This window comes from Microcaecilia unicolor, chromosome 1 (assembly GCF_901765095.1).
Source record: "Microcaecilia unicolor chromosome 1, aMicUni1.1, whole genome shotgun sequence".
Classification (NCBI taxonomy): domain Eukaryota; kingdom Metazoa; phylum Chordata; class Amphibia; order Gymnophiona; family Siphonopidae; genus Microcaecilia; species Microcaecilia unicolor.
The window spans coordinates 689,946,683-689,965,666 of NC_044031.1; the positions used below are offsets into that span (position 1 = coordinate 689,946,683).

General features: G+C 46.0%; 1 protein-coding gene across 1 annotated transcript; it reads right to left on the reverse strand.

Annotated features, from left to right (window-relative positions):
- Positions 1-935: 935 nt before the first annotated feature.
- On the reverse strand, positions 936-2,753 carry LOC115460625 (C2 calcium-dependent domain-containing protein 4C-like). Its single transcript, XM_030190394.1, has 2 exons — positions 2,702-2,753; positions 936-2,398 (listed from the first exon to the last, which is right to left on the reverse strand). The coding sequence occupies exon 2, from the start codon at positions 2,336-2,338 to the stop codon at positions 989-991; it is 1,350 nt and encodes a 449-aa protein (XP_030046254.1). The 5' UTR covers positions 2,339-2,398; positions 2,702-2,753; the 3' UTR covers positions 936-988.
- Between the last annotated feature and the right edge of the window lie 16,231 nt (positions 2,754-18,984).

The window sequence follows — 18,984 nt, forward strand, 5'->3', positions numbered from 1 at the left end:
TAACATCCGCACACCTGGACTCCATACCCTTCCTAATAACACCCAACATTCTATTCGCTTTCCTAGCCGCAGCAGCACACTGAGCAGAAGGTTTCAGCGTATCATCGACGACGACACCCAGATCCATTTCTTGATCCGTAACTCCTAACGTGAAACCTTGCAAGACGTAGCTATAATTCGGGTTCCTCTTACCCACATGCATCACTTTGCACTTGTCAACATTGAACTTCATCTGCCACTTGCACGCCCATTCTCCCAGTCTCGCAAGGTCCTCCTGTAATCGTTCACATTCCTCCTGCGACTTGACGACCCTGAATAATTTTGTGTCATCGGCGAATTTAATTACCTCACTAGTTATTCCCATCTCTAGGTCATTTATAAATACATTAAAAAGCAACGGACCCAGCACAGACCCCTGCGGGACCCCACTAACTACCCTCCTCCACTGAGAATACTGGCCACGCAATCCTACTCTCTGCTTCCTATCTTTCAACCAGTTCTTAATCCATAATAATACCCTACCTCCGATTCCATGACTCTGCAATTTCTTCAGGAGTCTTTCGTGCGGCACTTTGTCAAACGCCTTCTGAAAATCCAGATATACAATATCAACCGGCTCCCCATTGTCCACATGTTTGCTTACTATCCCAAACTATAGAAACATTAGAAGTTAACTCGCTTCCAGAAATGATTCTTACTCTTGTATTACAAAAATATTGTTTCTCTACATCGTATTCGCTACAGTAATTAAACTGTCCAAGAAATGAAAACAAACTGTTTACCTATCATGTGCCTTGCTTAATACGCCAAGAATTATTGTCTCAGGCGCTAAGTATAGAGACACAAGTTTATTATTTTTTTAATTGTAATGCGCACTGTCAATTGAAAACTATAAAAGTAAGGGAGAAATAGTTATGCATTCAAAAACTGTTTATTGAAAACATATATATGCAATACAAAAATAAATAAATAAACATACATATCAGTTTTATGCTGGCAAGATGCTTATCAAGCGGAGTTCACACTTCCCTAACATGAAGTCTCTTTTCATACTGTTACCCTTATTCACTGCTTTTAACTTTATAGATCTGTTAAAAAGGTCCTCTTCACATATACCATCAAAGAAAAAATCTTCATTAAAAATCGGGTTCCTGCTTTTCCTTATAACAGTACTTTTCTGTTTTTGTACTTTCCCTGGACCAAGAGAAAGACTGATACAACAGTTAATACTTTTTGACTCCACAAACGTATGATAAAGTCCTTCAGCACTAATCAAGCGAATTCTAAGTCTTTTGTTTTGTGGACAGTATTCAGCAGACAGCCTCAACACGCCTCCCCTATCCAGATGCACTGTGTTTTCCCTGATAAATCTCTCCCTGCTATACATCAGGTCCAGTGGAAACATGGGCGAAGGTGAAAAATGACAGCCCTCCGAGGATACAGGCTCAATCAATCCCTCCGATGCCCTTCTGGTGATATTTGGGCTACTGTCCGTGGAGCTCCCCTCCTCCGTGGATATAGAGTTGTTCCTTGTTATGACAGGTTTCTTGTTGACTTTGAATGCCCTACAAAACAGTCTGTCTTGGCTCAGAGCTTTGAACAAAGAGCTGGATCTTGGCAGGGATCGATGGAGAAGAGGCGAACTAAAGGGAGAAGATTCGGTAGAAGAAGCCGTGTCACTATCCAAAGTCCCTTGTCTGTATGGGAACATGTTTGTGGGAGAAAGTCTGGCAAACACAGGGCTGACACTGTGTGGAGGAGCAACCCCTTTGCAGCAGGTGTTGGATCTAGATCTTGGGTGTACAGAGGGTTTCCCCAATAAGTTGACAGGCTCACTGTGAAAGAGAGATTCTTTTCGTCTAGTGTGGGGGCTTTCCAGTAAAGTGCAAAAGCCATAGGAGGTCTGTGCTTTGGGCAAATGAGGCAGAGACAGTGCAGCCTGTGACTGAGGATCAGCATTGGTACTTTCCTCGTCGCTGTAGGTCAGGTCTGCGGGGGCATCCTCGGCACTTTCAATCCGGATGACATGGAGCTCTGCGAATGGCATGCCTTGGTGCGCACAGTGAGCTGCCCCTGTGGGTTCCGAGACGGCAATGTGGATATTGGGGGAAGATCTGTAGCGAGGAATCGCCCCGATCTCTAGCTGAGCCGTCAGTTTCGGAGGGATGCAGAATTCAGGGATCTGGTCGGGTGTCAGAACGTTGGGGAACACTGCCCCTTTCTTGGATCTCTCCGAGGAAGCTCGCTGTTTTCCCAGCATGATGCGATCGGTTTCCAAATAGGACAGAACTCCGCTGCCGCTTTCCGCCGTCTCCCGTAACTTGTCCAGCAACCACATCGAGAGGTCTAAGACAAAGTTTCTGCAGAACAGAATCAGCAACAGTCGCGCTCCTCCAACCTGCAGAATACAGAAAAAGAACAAATCTGGTATTGTATCGATAAGAAAACAACACAAGCGCAGTTCTGGCTATCGTTGCCACTTTTATACAGAAACTAATCAGGATTTTCAATTCCCCTCCCCTCCCCACTTCATGAAAAACATGTAACTGTTTTCTTTTTGTATTATTTTTCTGTCTCGTTCTAGGATGCATTTAAACTAATAACTATATAACCTCGCAGCTTTCACCTATAAAGGGGAAAAGAACGGTAAGACAATTCGGCAACCTTATTTACATTTTCAGCTATGGGTGTAAATGCATACCTTCAGTTTTGATGGGCACGGCTGAGGCACACGGAAGCACTAACAATTCGACAACAGCATTTAAGCAGAGCTGGCCTTTCGCATTTATAAATTGGCTTTTTGTCAGTTCTGCAGCCAATCAGAAAATTCTATGAGCCATTTAACCACGCCTCCTATTCTTTCCGGAGAGCAGAACCTCTGTCGTTGCTCTAATTCAGGGACGTCTGACGTGCCCCTCCTAAAGCTCCACCCACAGAGGAAAGTATTCCCTGACATCATAAAATACCGTTCTTCTTCCTTCTGCAGTGGCGCAGAACTTCTAGCAAAAAATAATAATAATAATAAGGAACAAGCTGTTTTACTGCTCTGCAAATGCAAATTACTATGGGTAATTTCCCAGGCGTCCTATCTTTAAGCTGCTGGGGAGCAGGATGCTGAATAGTTCAGTATGAATAAGTTATTTTTCTTTGGAAATACCCCCGTTTATGCAGTGGTAGATAATTTTTAATCGACGTTTTGCATTTCTGCAGCCCTAGTATATTTTTTAAAGGCCTTCCTAGAAGAGTGAAATAACTGGGGTGGGGGGGGGGGGGGGTTAGCTGATTGGGTTGATGTATTGATTGTTGCTGATTTTTGTTGTTTGCTATGTTTTATTTTTTTACTTTTTTTATTTTTTTGCATTTGTATCCCACATTTTTGATTATATGTATGTTTTTCGGTTACCTACTTTGAGTAAAGACGGGATATAAATAAAATAAATAATGCAAAATACATAATAATCAAAACATTGATTAATTGTCCTCAACTTTGTAAAATGTTACTTTTTAAATCATTTCTAGAATGTTAACAAATTGTTTTCAGGGATGTATAAATACAGTTTCACAGTTCTATAAATTATACTACATTCAGGGCCAGTCTACGGGCCCTGTTTACTAAGCCGTTCTATAGGCGCACTGGTGTTTTTAGCACTGAGTCCCAGGATAGAAATTACTGAAGGGGCCCCAATGCCTGCCAGCAGACCCACAGCAATTGCCCTAATTTTGCACCCCACCTAAAGCCAGCCCTGATTACAATGATGTTTACTGGAGATGACTTACAAAGTTGAAAATGTATAGTTCTTCAATTTGACATATCTTCATAGCCCAGTGGAGTGGTGTGGTAGCCATGTTAGTCCACTTTTAAAGGTAATAAAAACCAAACAAAATAAAACATGGAAAAGAAAATAAGATGATACCTTTTTTATTGGACATAACTTAATACATTTCTTGATTAGCTTTCGAAGGTTGCCCTTCTTCGTCAGATCGGAAATAAGCAAATGTGGTAGATGCATAGGCGTAGACTGGGGGGGCGAGGGGGGGCAATGCCCCCCCAAACGACGACGAGGCGCCGCCTCGCCATTAGTTTAAAAAAAACACATGCAGGCACGCGCTCCTCTCCATCCGCTTGGCTTCCCTTCCCTCTCTGTCTGCGTCCCGCCTTCCTCTGACGTCAGAGGAAGGCGGGACGCAGACAGAGAGGGCAGGGAAGCCAAGCGGACGGAAAGGAGTGTGTCCGTCTACCCCTCTCTCTTCCTCCCTCCCTCCGGCGCAGGCAGCAGTCTTTTTCAGCGTTCCTGGCAGCGGTAGCGATGTATACTCTGCTTTCGGCTCTGCCCCAAAGCCTTCTCTTCAAGTTCCTGTTCCCACATAGGTGGGAACAGGAACTTGAAGAGAAGGCTTCCGGGGCAGACCGAAGGCAGCGTGTACATCGCTACCGCTGCCAGGAACGCTGAAAAAGCTGAAGACTGTTGCCTGCGCCAGAGGGAGGGAGGAAGAGAGAGGGGTAGACGGAGTCACGATCTTGGACCTCGCGGGGGGGGGCAGTAGAAGGAAGATGGATGGAACTGGGAGGGGTGGGGAGCAGAGGGAAGATGGATGGTACTGGGAGGGCTGGGGAGCAGAGGGAAGGAGCAAGAGATGGATGGGACTGGGAGGGGTGGGGAGCAGAGGGATGGACCAGGAGATGGATGGGATTGGGAGAGGTCAGGCACAGCAGATGGAAGGAGCAGAAGATGGATGGGACGGAGGGATGGTGAGCAGAGGGAAGGAACAGAAGATGGATGGGACTGGGAGGGGTGGGGAGCAGAGGGAAGGAACAGAAGATGGATGGGACTGGGAGGGGTGGGGAGCAGAGGGAAGGAGCAAGAGATGGTTGGGACTGGGAGGGGTGGGGAGCAGAGGGAAGGAGCAAGAGATGGAGGGGTGGGGAGCAGAGGGATGGACCAGGAGATGGATGGGATTGGGAGAGGTCAGGCACAGCAGAGGGAAGAGCAGAAGATGGATGGGACGGAGGGATGGTGAGCAGAGGGAAGGAACAGAAGATGGATGGGACTGGGAGGGGTGGGGAGCAGAGGGAAGGAGCAAGAGATGGATGGGACTGGGAGGGTGGGGAGCAGAGGGAAGGAGTAAGAGATGGATGGGACTGGGAGCGTTGGGAGCAGAGGGAAGGACCAGGAGATGGATTGGACTGGGAGGGGTGGGGAGCAGAGGGAAGGAGCAAGAGATGGATGGGACTGGGAGGGGTGGGGAGCAGAGGGAAGATGGATGGGACTGGGAGGGGTGGGGAGCAGAGGGAAGGAGCAAGAGATGGTTGGGACTGGGAGAGGTCAGGCACAGCAGAGGGAAGGAGCAGAAGATGGATGGGACGGAGGGATGGTGAGCAGAGGGAAGGAACAGAAGATGGATGGGACTGGGAGGGGTGGGGAGCAGAGGGAAGGAGCAAGAGATGGATGGGACTGGGAGGGTGGGGAGCAGAGGGAAGCTTACTGGAAAGAAGACACTGCATAAAACAGAAGACACTGGGACCAAAGTGATTAGAAAAACTAAATGATCAGACAACAAAGGTAGATAAAAGTATTTATTCATAATTTATTAATCGAAATGTGTCAGCTTTTTGAAATGTGCATCTGTGATATTTTGCCTGTAAATTTCAATTCCTTCCTCCATATTAGCATATTCATTTGCATATGTATATATGCAAATGATATACTAATATGCTCCGCCCATTCTTTGCCCCCCCAAATGAAACAGTCAAACTACGCCTATGGGTAGATGGCAGTATATATAAGAAAAACTTCCAAGCATTTCATTGACAGTCTAACAGGGTGGGGATGGGTAGGAGGTATGCTAAACTCGGGGGGGGGGGGGTATCAGTGCGTGAGGGCTGCAAATATACCTAGTTTTCAGAATAATAATAATTGAAACATGGAAACACGTAATATGATGTTAAAGAGCCCAACCTTTCTTCCTGATACAATGCCACACACTACAGCAGATCCATGGTTTTCTCTTCTCAGTGACTAAAGAACATCCTGTGCAAATAAAAATACATTGGGATCAAAGAAGGTGGCAACAAGTTGGTAGGGTAGCAGATGCTCTCTTATTCAGTTAATTTGTGCTTGCATATTTTGACTGTCTTTCCTGCAGACCTTGGAGCCTCCAATGGAACCGCTTGTTTTTAAAGCTGGCTCTGCACAGATGGCTTCGGCAGTGGAGCCATTGGGGAGTCCCATGTAGGAAGTTTTTTTAGCGGACTCCCCTGGCCAGGAAACGTAGTTGAGCTCAGAGCTGCAAATTCTGCTGAACTAGTCCACCTACAGGAACATATGTGGCGATTTGATGTTTCGGTCTTCGATGAATTGTGCAGGAGGAAGAGCTGCCAGTCTGAGTGCGCAGGAAGGCATCTTGCCTCAGTTGAGTATAAAGTTGGCATGGTTGGTGCAGGTGGAACCACTGATACGTCATCTTTCAAGTCACCTGGAAAAAACCAGCTGTTAGGCAGGATTAGATGATCAATCAAGGCAGCAGCATCTTGGGGGCAACAAACAGAAGCTGCAGTCAATGCAAAGAATAAGAGCCTGACAACCACACAAACTCAATGAGACATCAGTGCATAATTTTACTTGCAGGAAGGTTGAACAATTTTCAAATAGCCATTTTCCTTTGTAAATGACTTTTAGAAACTGACCTTATTATGCACACACATGCAACAAAGTTTATATTTAAAAGCATGATGTCTTGGTGGGGGAGGGGCAGATTAGGAGCCTGAAAGATAATTGATAGTGGTGGTGGGAAGGGGAGACTGAAGGTTTGCCTAGTACAGAGGTGGGCACTGGGCAGCCTTTATACACAGAGAGGGTTGTTTGAATGTCAGTACTATCCCTAGTGGGCTGCACACAGAAAATTAACAAATATACCATATAACTCACTGCCAACAAAGTACAATATGATGACTGAATGCATATAAATTACTACCAGAATAGTTTGTTACAGTATAATTTTGTCTTTTCGATCAGTTGCTAACACTATCAAACAAGTTTTGTCTTGTTGTATCTTTCAATAATTTCACTGACAACAAAACTCTGGTTAACGACATTTGTGTGGGCTGTTTTCTGTGTATACTTTTCATGGACTTGCAGGACACATAAAATTCAATGGTAGGCTGCATGCGGCTCACTGGCTGCAGGTTGCCTCCCCCCCCCCCCCCCCCCCCCCGGCATAGGGCATTCAAAACTCTTGCACCAGCCCTGCAAGCGGTTTGTGAATTTGGAAGATAACTTTCTTCAAGAGTTAATGCCTCTACCTCATTGGTGAGACCTAAGGTTTCAGCTTAGAAGGAATTTGGGAGGCTGTCACTGAGCTTGAAGAATCTGAACATTTTGACCAAAGTACCTTCAACAATTGCAAGAGTTCTCAGGTAAAATTAGAGAGACTATATTGAAAGTTCAAGATCATAAAAAAAACAATTAGGTATTATGCAATCCAAAGTAGAGTAGTTTCAGCAGTGTGAGTGTACTTAAGGATAATCTAGCTTTGGATGGAAAAGTAGTGTTGGAGAATTTGCTGAGAAGGTGGACTCCGATTTGTTAATTTTCCTGATTTCTTTGTCTCCTCCTGTGGATTTATTTAAACTATATGTTTTTGAAGCGTTGAAGATAACGGAGAGTACATGGCCTCCTACTAGGGCTTTTTATCTTTCTCCATTCCAGAATGAGGAGTTAGAGGCTACAGACTCTGTTAGGTCACAGTTTGATCCCTTGAATTCTTTTGAAGCATTGGATAAATTAGGAGTTCTTTATAACAGCAGTGGCATGGAACTTCCAGCAGAATCTGAGCAGTTGGCAACCCTGACTGTAGATTTTGTATTGGACCCTGATAGGGATTGGGTTCTAAGGCTTTATGTGAAGAAAAGGGAGGTAACAAAATTAACACAGAAAAAGAGGAAATGATTCTTGATAGCGAGACCTTGGGTAGTGCAATTGGGGGCACCGTTTTGGCTTAAGCGTCTATGTAAATGTAGATATTAATGAATTTGATTATTTTTGTATGCTGGTACCTAGAGGTAGGCACCACTTAGGTACGTCAAAGACACTACTGATTGACAGGCACCTATGTGCACTAGGCACTATTCTATAAGGGGCCCTTTTAAAAACTGGCAGTAAGCCCACTGCGGGTTTACCAAGTGCCAATCTGGAGCTACTGCCAGTCCAACACGGGCGCCAGCTGTAGTTCCACCCCTAGCATTCGGCATTCCCGGCGCTAGCAGAAATATTTGAAAAATATTTCCTCAGGCGCTAACCTTGTGGTAATCGGGCAGCACCACATGCTACCTGGTTACCACCGGGTTAGCGCGGGAACCCCTACTGCCAACTCAATGGGTGGTGGAAATGCCCCCCCCCCCCACATGGCCACGTAGTACGTGAAACCTTACCGCTTGGCCATTTTTTTGGCCTTTTTGCTCGCTGCAGTAAAAAGGGCATCAGTGTGCAGCAAAAACAGCCCCCGCCACTAGTGTAGGGCCCTTTCTACCGCAGCTTAGTAAAAGGGCCCCTAAGGTAGCACCTAACAGCAAAGGGGCACACACATGGTGGAGCAATGGTGGGCCATGGATTTGTCTCCCAGTTACACATGTAGAACACGCTTTGTTGTGTTTGGACCTGTGGGGAGTTTCCTCCTCCTCATTTTTTCCTCCTGATGAAGCCCAATGTGAAACCACATCTATGTTGAGGAAATTTGGATGTTTATTGGATATACAGTAGCTTATGGACATGTTTTAATAGTTAATGGACTTGGATACTCTCTGCTGATTCACCATCTAATACAGCAATTTATCTGATACAATAACAAATCTGGATAAAGATAAGTGACTTTTGATTTAGTATATCAGTTCATTAATATATTACTAAAGAACTGAAAGTCAACCTACTTATTATAAGGTGCATATGTTGTGGTACTTGGTCTTGTTACAGTGCCTACTCCAGTTGAGTTGTGACCATATATATATATATTCTTTGGTCACTTATATTGAAACATAAATGTGCGATGATGGTTCCAAGTCCAGTATTCACTGACAGTTTTGGTATGTGATCACACTGGTGAACTGAGCACATTTCACAATATTTATTAATTTTGGTAGTTTTGTTTGATATTATTATTTGTAATCATAGATATTTATATATTATTGATGCTATAATTTATATATTTGAAAACTATAAACTACACAGGTCACTGTGATAAAGCGGATTCTGTTCTGACTACCTTTTCTCCCGATACTCCCTGTTTTAGCTGCAGGCAAGGCTTGATTTTTATCTACTAATTTTGTTTGCTGGCACCAGCTTGGAGTCTTTACCCCACTGTATGTTTTTCTTGGGATTCTGATACTGGTGGACTTTTCAGGGGATTGATCAGTTATTGAAATTTTAAATATTTGTGGTGATTTCTTAATTATTGCTTTTTGTTTCACCGAATGGTGTACAAGATGTATTTTTTGGAAAATGCATAATAAAAAAATATTGTGGTTATTATGAACATATAAAAACAAAAGCAAGATTTAACTTCAGTCAAAAACAATTAAAAATCCAATCAGAAAATACAAAATTATATAACCATATACTGACCAGAAATGTTTGAACAGAAATTTTTATAAACACACAACAATCAATATTCACAGCAATTTAACTGGGCAGAAGAGTCTTCTGCCTGATTAAGTCACTTGTGGCCACCTAACTGCTGATTTCAGCAGCACTTTAACCGGACAGTGCCGCTGAATATCAGCACTAACCAACACAATGTCCGGGTAATACCAGAGTGGTTCATGGGCAGAGCCTGGACTGAGCCTGTGCTTAACTGGTTAGCGGCGATATTCAGACCACTAACTGGTTAAGTAAGCAGCTAAAGTTAGGACAGCAAACGCCATGTTAGCCAGGCACTGGTCTGAATATTGGTCAGTGGTGCCTGGTTAACTTCTAGATAGTGGTATTAGGGCTTCTGGTGCCCCTCCTCCCCCCCCCCCCCCCCCCCCCCCGCCCAACACAATTAGAGCCCTGGCCGAAGTTCCTGCTCTCACCCTCTTAGACCACACCCCGAGCCTCACTTGGATATCACTGGTGCTCTAGGGGGTCCTATGAACAGCAGTGATGCCCACTCACTCCTGTCTGTTGTAGCTCCAGCCTCAAAAAGGCTGCCATGACACCTAGCAGCAGCCTTGCAGTATTCACGAGACTGCTGCTAAGGATCAGGGTGGCTATTTTGAGGCCAGAGCCTTGTGAAACAGGAGTGAGTGGGCATCACTGCTGCCCATAGGACCCCCTAGAGCACCAGGGATATCCAAGGGAGGCCTACGGGAGTGGGGGAGCTCAGGTTAAGGCTCTGGAGGGTGTGAGGGCACCTACTTCATCTTAACCAGGTTCTGTCCAGTATTCAGCTGAGGCTCACATAAGTGTTTTATATGACTCCCGGCTGAATATTGTCCAGGATCCATATAAGCTCCGGCAGTCAGCACATGCTGGCAGGGTCCCAGATACTCAATGCACATGGCCTGTCATTGAATATCCAGAGCTTTGCAAAGGAAACTGAAAAGTATATGATGTTCTTTTCTCTGCTAGCTGGGAGAACTGGGTACTAAGGACTGGGAGGGAGAGACTATCTTGGGATCTGAAGAAAGGACAAGGGTCCTGAATCAGGGAAAGAGGGAGAGAGGGTTCACATGTTTGTGACCTTCTGGGAGGAAGGGGCAGAGGATTGAAACTGGAAGTAGAGACCTGCACAGGAACTGGGTTTGCGGAAATCCTGCTGAACCCACGGGGTTAATCGTTAATGCAGCGATTAACGCATTTATGCAGGGTTCCCGTGGGGACGGAAGCAGTTCCTGCAGGGTTCCTGTATATTCTGGAGTATTTCTCAGGCCTGAAATCATACTTTGGTTCAGGCTCTGAGATGACAGTAAAAACTGACAGGCCCATTTCTAAGTGACTTTCAGTTGAACCAAGGTCTGAGTCAACATCTCATGATCTGTTAAGACACAATGTCACAAGCTATATGAGGGAGGGTGCAGGTGCAAAATAGCTAACCACAGGGGTTTAGAAATATGACAGTTAGCAACTACTCCTCAGGAAGATGACTTAGAGGGGCATAATCGAACGGCGCCGGCCATCTTTGGGGCCGGCTCCGTAAAGGGGTGGCGCCAACTGTATTATCGAAAAAGATGGGCGGCCATCTTTTGTTTCGATAATACGGTTGGGGCCGGCCAAATCTCAACATTTAGGTCAAATGTTGAGATCGCCGGATTCAGAGATTGCCAGATTTAGAGATGGCCGACTTCGGTTTCCGGCCATAATGGAAACTGGGCCCGGCCATCCCAAACCCGGCCAAATGCAAGCCCTTTGGTCATGGGAGGAGCCAGCATTCATAGTGCACTGGTCCCCCTCACATGCCAGGACACCAACCGGGCACCCTAGGGGGCACTGCAGTGGACTTCAAAAGTTGCTCCCAGGTGCATAGCTCCCTTACCTTGTGTGCTGAGCCCTCCAAATCCCCCCAAAACCCACTCCCTACAACTCTACACCACTACCATAGCCCTTAGGGATGAAGGGGGGCACCTACAGGTGGGTACAGTGGGTTTGGGGGGGGGGTTGAGGGCTCAACATTTACCACCACAAGTGTAACAGGTAGGGGGGGATGGGCCTGGGTCCACCTGCCTGAAGTGCACTGCACCCACTAAAAACTGCTCCAGGGACCTGCATACTGCTGTCATGGAGCTGGGTATGACACTTCAGGCTGGCATAGAGGCTGGCAAAAAATAATTTTGGGGGGGGAGTGGGAGGGGGTTGGTGACCACTGGGGGAGTAAAGGGAGGTGATCCCCGATTCCCTCCGGTGGTCATCTGGTCAGTTGGGGCACCTTTTTGAGGCTTGGTCCTAAAATTAAATGGACCAAGTGAAGCCGGCGAAATGTTCATCAGAGCCAGCCTTCTTTTTTCCATTATCGGCCGAAGCCGGCCATCTGGTAACCACGCCCCCATCCCGCCTTCCGTACCCTGCTGAACCGCCCCCTTTAAGTTTGGCCGGCTCCGCGACGGAAAGCAGTTGAAGCTGGACAAACTCGGCTTTCGATTATACCGATTTGGCCGGGTTTATGAGATGGTCGGCCATCTCCCGATTTGTGTCGGAAGATGGCCGGTCATCTCCTTCGAAAATAAGCAGGTTAGTCTTCCAGTAAGAGCTGGTCTATTGTTAGCTTTTCCAGTAAATGCTAATCAACTCATTACCATAGCCAATCAGTGTTAACTATTACATTAGCATATATCCAATAAATGAGATTATTGTCAGAATGACCTGTTATGTTAATGAGTGTATATATAAGTGATTGTACTTCCTATTTCTTGGGGGTTGAGACAGTCACCGCCAGCACCTATGTGCAAGCCAGGCTGCACTCCCATGAGAAACCAATCAATTGGCAAGTAATCCTATTGCTTTCTCATAAGTACCCTTGGGTCTTTTATATCTGTAAATTGGCTTTAGCTGGTAATTTGGGGTGAGGGTGAAAAAGACCCTAAAATAAAACATTGGAGACCCAGACCCAGAAGAACACTTATGTGTAGCTGTGGTACTGTATTCCCATAAGCAATTGATTGAACATATATTTGGAGAATAATAAATAAAAGTATTTGGTTGCTAGTACATCCTTTGGAGTCTCAGATATAGAAGTAATTTTGTGTAGCAATGTTCTGTATTCCCAGTGATCTGTATTCCCAGTGATCTACCAATTGTGCAAATACTTGATAAGAAATAAGGTATCTAATAAAGAGCAAACTGCTGCAGCCTTGGGTGATTTATTTATTCCTAGGTATTGTGATGATGAGTATAAATAAACAATCACATTTCTCACTCCAAACGTAGCCTTGGTTTATTTATTCCACCTATTAGAAGGTGGCTGGTCCATACACTTTAGTAAAAGATAAATAAACCTAAAAATTCATTGGTGACAACCCAGACGTTGGTGGTCCCAATAAGGAGTGCCCTGGTGTGTGGAGTCGTGACCCTTCAGGTACACTTGTGTGCTGTGGGTGGATTGAGCTGCAGGATCCACCACACAAGAGACTGTCCTATTGAGGACGAAGCATGGTGAGTCTGTTTAACATTCTCTTAAATTTTTGTGTGTAAATTTTTAGTGAATCTTTAAGTGCACGCCTTTTGTTTAAATTTCTATGGTGGATCAAGTGAATCTTAAAATAGCAAGAAAAGCTATAATGTTAGACATTATGGTTAATACACAGCTAGAGATTGTGACCGTAAATATATCATGGCTGCGCCTTCATCTTATCAAGTTTTTGTAATAATATAGTATCAGTGGAAAAAAATTAACAGTGTTCCTGGTAGGTACAATTTCATATTTGATAGTGAAGGGGGATTTTACTGCCCCAATGCACTCCTTACCTGAAGATTTATTTGTTAGAAAAAGTGTTTTAAAATGCCAGGTTGGTTTAAGTGGAATAAATAGGCTGACCTTTGTTAGCCCATAGATGAATCTAATCTGACTACTCTATGCAGATTACTTAAATATGCTGAGATTCACACATTAAACCCCTACCAGTAATGAATGAATTCTTTTTACTAGAAGTTACTGGGAAAATATGATTCTAAAATTGAGCCCTGACGTCCAATTTAGTGAAATTAATTCTTCTGTTTTGATTGCATTAGTAAAAGATATAATGCAAAGTTCTGCATTTGTGGCAAACTTGTGATGTGTGCATGTTTCCTTTATTGTTGATAGGGGGTGCTATGACTGGGGACTTTTGATAACTGTTCTGAATTGTGTTCTATAAAAATGGAATAATGAAGAATTTTATGCAGAGGAAGCAGAACTTGAGTATGTTTAATTTATGTCCTGTTTATATACATACTAGTAAATAAGGCCCGTTTCTGACACAAATGAAACGGGCGCAAGCAAGGTTTTCCTCGGAGTGTGTGTGAGAGAGAATGAATGTGTGTGTGTGACAGAGAGAAAGTGAGTGTGGATGCGAGTGTGTCTGTGAGAGCGAGAGTGTGTGTGTGTGAGAGAGAGAGTGTGTGTGTGAGAGAGAGTGTGTGTGTTTGAATAAGAGTGTGTGCGAGTGCGTATGTGAGACACAGTGACTGTGAGAGAGAGAGTGTGTTTCACACAGATACACTGTGTGTGAGAGAGTGTGTGTGTAAGAGAGAGAGAGAGAGTGTGTGTGTGAGACAGAGTGTGAGAGTATGTGTGCGATACACAGACTGTCTGTGAGACTGAGAGAGTGTATGAGACCGTATGTGTGAGCCCGAGAGTGTGTGAGAGTGACTGTGTGACATCTAGAGAGTGAATGTGATACAGTGTGAGACATAGTGTGAGAGACTGTGTGAGAGTGAGAGAGAGAAAGACACTGACTGTGAGAGAGTGTGTGTTAGTGACAGAGATATCTCCCCCCTCCCACTGTGGTCTCAGGACCCCCTCCCCCCCTCTGGTCTCAGGATCCCCTCCCCTGTGGTCTCAGGATAACCTCCCCCTGTCTCAGGGCTGAGGACCCCCTCCCCCCTCTCAGGTCTGAGGACCCCCTCCCCCTCTGCATTCCCCTCCCCTCCCCTGTTGTCTCAGGACCCCCTGCTTCTCCCACCCTCTGCGTGGTTGGCAGCACTGTGCGAGTGTGTGTGTGTGTGACAGAGAGAGATTGAGACTGGGTGCGAGTGTGTCTGTGAGAGAGAGAGTGTGTGTGATTGTCCTCTCGCCCCTGCCCTCTCCAGCCACCCAGCGATTCTCCTCTCTCCCCTGCCCCCCCCTTCAGCCACCCAGCGATTCTCCTGTATCCCCTGCCCCCCTCAAGCCATGCAATTCTGCTCTCTCCCCTGCCCCCCCTCCAGCCACCCAGTGATTGTCCTGTGTCCCCTGCCCCCCTTCAGCCACCCAGCAAATGTACTGTGTCCCCAGATCAGCTCCGTCGAAGCAGCGGCGTTATTGAAAGCCCTGGCCATCCACGGAGTCAGCTTCAGAACGTTGGAGGTGAGTTCGTTCCCTCAGTCCTGCCTTCTGATTGCCCGCCCTCGACGTCATCACGTTTTGACGTGAGGGCAGGGCCCGCCCTCGACGTCATCATGTTTTGATGTGAGGGCAGGTCAGAGAGAGATGTGACAGACTTACGAATGTTATGAACCCTTCACTGAAGCCAAGGAGTCAGCTTCAGAACATTGGAGGTGTTTTTTTATTATAGTAGATATGTCTGAAGTCCTGTGCTGACGTTGTCACTGGATTTACTAATGCTTTCTCTGTGTATTTGAGATGTATGGGTTTGATTGTTTGGGTAGAAAGAAAGAAATGAAAAAAAAAGAAAACTGAAATGTAATGTGTAAATGAACTGCCTAGGTCGCATTTGAGGAAGTGGTGTGTCGCAGCATAAAATGAAAAGAAAGAAAAAAACCCCCTTTGAGTTACGTAAATTGTTGCTATAATTAAAAGTTATAGAATTAATGTCTATTTTTCAAAATATGCTACAGTGAATGTCAATATTAACTTATTGATATATTTTTTTTTTTAGTGTTGCTGAAATGAACGGACCTTGTAAATTAAGTCTACTTGCTACTGTGTGGTTTACTTTCACTTCCCGTTTCTTTAGTCATGAGAAGAAGATGTGAGAAAGATTTTCAGTTATATAATGATGTATGATGGACAAGTTGACATAGCTACACCAGTGGAATATAAAGAATTATTAATTCCTTGGTTTCTAGTCTGCTGCAGAAGATATAGAAACTCAATGGAGCATTTAAACTTCCTCTTTCTTCAACCTCTGGAGTAGTTATCTCACAGAAGAAGTACTTCTAGCCTTAGAGAAATATTTTAATAATTTGTCTTACTTGTATATAAGCATTCACTTGCATGGGCTACTACTACTACTTAGCATTTCTATAGCGCTGCCAGGGTTACGCAGCGCTGTACAAGTTTAACATGAGGAAGGACCGTCCCTGCTCAAAAGAGCTTACAATCTAAAGGTTACAAATTATGTAGTCAGTGTAGGTATCATGAGTGGGGAAGGTGGTTATGCGCCAAAAGCAAGGGAGAAGAGATGGGCTTTGAGTAAGGACTTGAAGATGGGCAGGGAGGGCGCATGACGTATGGGCTCTGGAAGGCTGTTCCAGGCATATGGTGATGCGAGGCAGAAGGGGCGGAGTCTGGAGTTAGCGGTGGTGGAGAAGGGTACAGATAGGAGTGATTTGTCCTGAGAGCGGAGGTTACGGGTGGGAACATATGGGGAGAGGAGGGTAGAGAGGTAATGGGGGGCTGCAGATTGAGTGCATTTGAAGGTTAAAAGGAGAAACTTGAACTGTATACGGTAGCGGATCGGGAGCCAGTGAAGTGACTTGAGGAGAGGGGTGATATGAGAGTATCGGTTCACTCGGTAGATAAGATGTGCGGCAGAATTTTGGACAGATTGAAGGGGGGATAGATGGTTAAGCGGGAGGCCAGTGAGAAGAAGGTTGCAATAGTCAAGACGAGAGGTGACGAGCGAGTGGATGAGGGTTCGGGTGGTCTGTTCAGAGAGGAATGGGCAAATTTTGCTAATATTATAGAGGAAGAAGCGACAGGTCTTAGCTGTCTGCTGGATATGGGCAGAGAAGGAGAGGGAGGAGTCGAAGATGACTCCGAGATTGCGGGCTGAAGCAACGGGGAGGATGAGGGCGTTGTCAACAGAGACGGAAAGTGGGGGAAGAGGAGAAGAGGGTTTGGGTGGAAAGACAAGGAGCTCAGTCTTTGCCATGTTCAGTTTCAGATGCCGGTTGGACATCCAGGCAGCGATGTCTGAAAGGCAGGCCGAAACTTTGGCCTGGGTTTTGACCGTGATGTCGGGAGTGCAGAGATAAAGCTGGGTGTCATCAGCATAGAGATGGTACTGGAAACCATGTGATGAGATCAGCGAGCCCAGGGAAGAGGTGTAGATCGAGAAAAGAAGCGGTTCAAGGACAGAACCTTGAGGAACCCCAACAGAGAGCGGGATGGGGGTGGAAGAAGAGCCATTAGAATATACTCTGAAGGTGCATTGGGAAAGATACGAAGAGAACCAGGAGAGGACGGAGCCCTGGAACCCAAATGAGGACAGTGTGTCAAGAAGTAAATTATGATTGACGGTGTCAAAGGCGGCAGATAGGTCGAGGAGCATGAGGATGGAATAGTGACCTTTGGATTTGGCAAGGAACAAGTCATTACAGACTTTAGAGAGTGCTGTTTCTGTCGAGTGTAGTGGGCGAAAGCCGGATTGGAGCGGATCGAGGACGGCCTGAGAGGAGAGGAAATCAAGGCAGCGGCTGTGGACAGCGCGTTCAAGTAATTTGGAGAGGAAGGGTAGAAGAGAGATGGGACGGTAGTTGGAGGGACAGGTGGGGTCTAGTGATGTTTTTTGAGAAGTGGTGTGACTACAGCGTGCTTGAAGGTGTCAGGGACAGTAGCAGTGGAGAGAGAGAGGTTGAGGATGTGACAGATTGAGGGGTTGACTGTAGGAGAGATGTTGTTAAGCAGATTGGTGGGAATGGGATCAGAGAAACAGGTGGTGCACTTAGAGGAAGAGAGAAGGTGAGCAGTTTCCTCTTCGGTGATCTCAGGGAAGGAGGAGAAGGAGGAGGAGGCCAGGCTAGGTTGGTTGGGGAAGTCACAGGGAGGAGAAGGCTTGGAAGTGAATTCAAGGTTTATCTTCTGCACCTTATCGCGGAAGTAGTCAGCTAGTGTTTGACGAGAGAGTGAGGGGGGTGGGTGGGAGCGGAGGGCACTTTAAGTAGGGAGTTGAGGGTGGCGAAGAGGCAACGAGGGTTGGAGCCAAGAGAATTGGTTAATTGAGAATAATATTCCTGTTTGGCAAGGAATAGGGAGGACTGGAAGGAGGATAGCATGAATTTGTAATGGGTGAAGTCTGACAGGGTGCGAGATTTCCTCCAGAGTCATTCAGCAGATCGGGTGCAGGAGCGAAGGTAACGGATGCAAGGGGTTAACCAGGGCTGAGGATTAGTGCGCTTAGTGGGTCGAGAGACAGATGGTGCTAGGGTATCCAGAGCAGTGGAGAGAATTTCATTGTAGGCAGAGACAGCCGTGTCGACAGATTCGGAAGACGAGATGGAAGGGAAGAGATTGGAGATGTGAGAGGATAGGGTAGGGGGGGTCGATGGCCTGGAGATTCCTGAAGGCAGTGGCTATAGTTGGGCGAGGTTGAGGGGGAGGGTGATGAAGTGTGAGGGTGATTAGGTGATGATCTGAGATAGGAAGGACTGAGGTGCAGAAATTGGAAGGTGAGCAGGAAGAGAAGAGAACAAGGTCGAGACAATGGCCATTATGGTGAGTAGGGGTGGTAGAGCATAGTTGGAGGTTAAAGGAGGATGTCAGAGTGAGGAATTTAGAAGGGTAGGAGTTGGATGGGTCGTCAACGTGAATATTAAAATCACCAAGAATGAGGGATGGAGATGAGGGATCAAGAAAGACGGTGAGCCAAGCGTCAAAGTCAGTAAGGAAGGAAGAGAGGGGCTTATCAGGGGGGCGGTAGATGACTGCAACTCTGAGTGGTGTCGAGTAGAATAGCTGGATGGCATGAGTTTCAAAGGATGAGAAGCAGTGAGACTGTGGCAGGGGGAGGGGTTGGAAACTACAAGAGGGTGAGAGAAGAAACCCAATGCCTCCACCGCGTGCGTCTGAGCGGGGAGTGTGGGAGAAAAGATATCCTTCATGGCATAGGGCTGCGATTGAGGCAGTGTCGTTAGGGGTTATCCAAGTTTCAGTTAAAGCGAGCAGTTGAAGGGAACGGGAGATGAACAAATCGTGGGTGAAGGAGAGTTTGTTGCATACTGAGTGGGCATTCCATAGGGTACACGAGAAGGGGAGGGAAGCGGGGGGGAGAAGGGGAATAGAGATGAGATTGGAGGCATTCTGGGATCGGTTACGTGGATATGGAGAGGAGAGGTGGGGGACCTGGATTGGGATTGATGTCACCTGCGGAAAGTAGGA

Excerpts from the sequence above, each read along its gene's own strand:
- LOC115460625 (XM_030190394.1), bottom strand. The coding sequence starts at position 2,338 with ATGTGGTTGCTGGACAAGTTACGGGAGACGGCGGAAAGCGGCAGCGGA.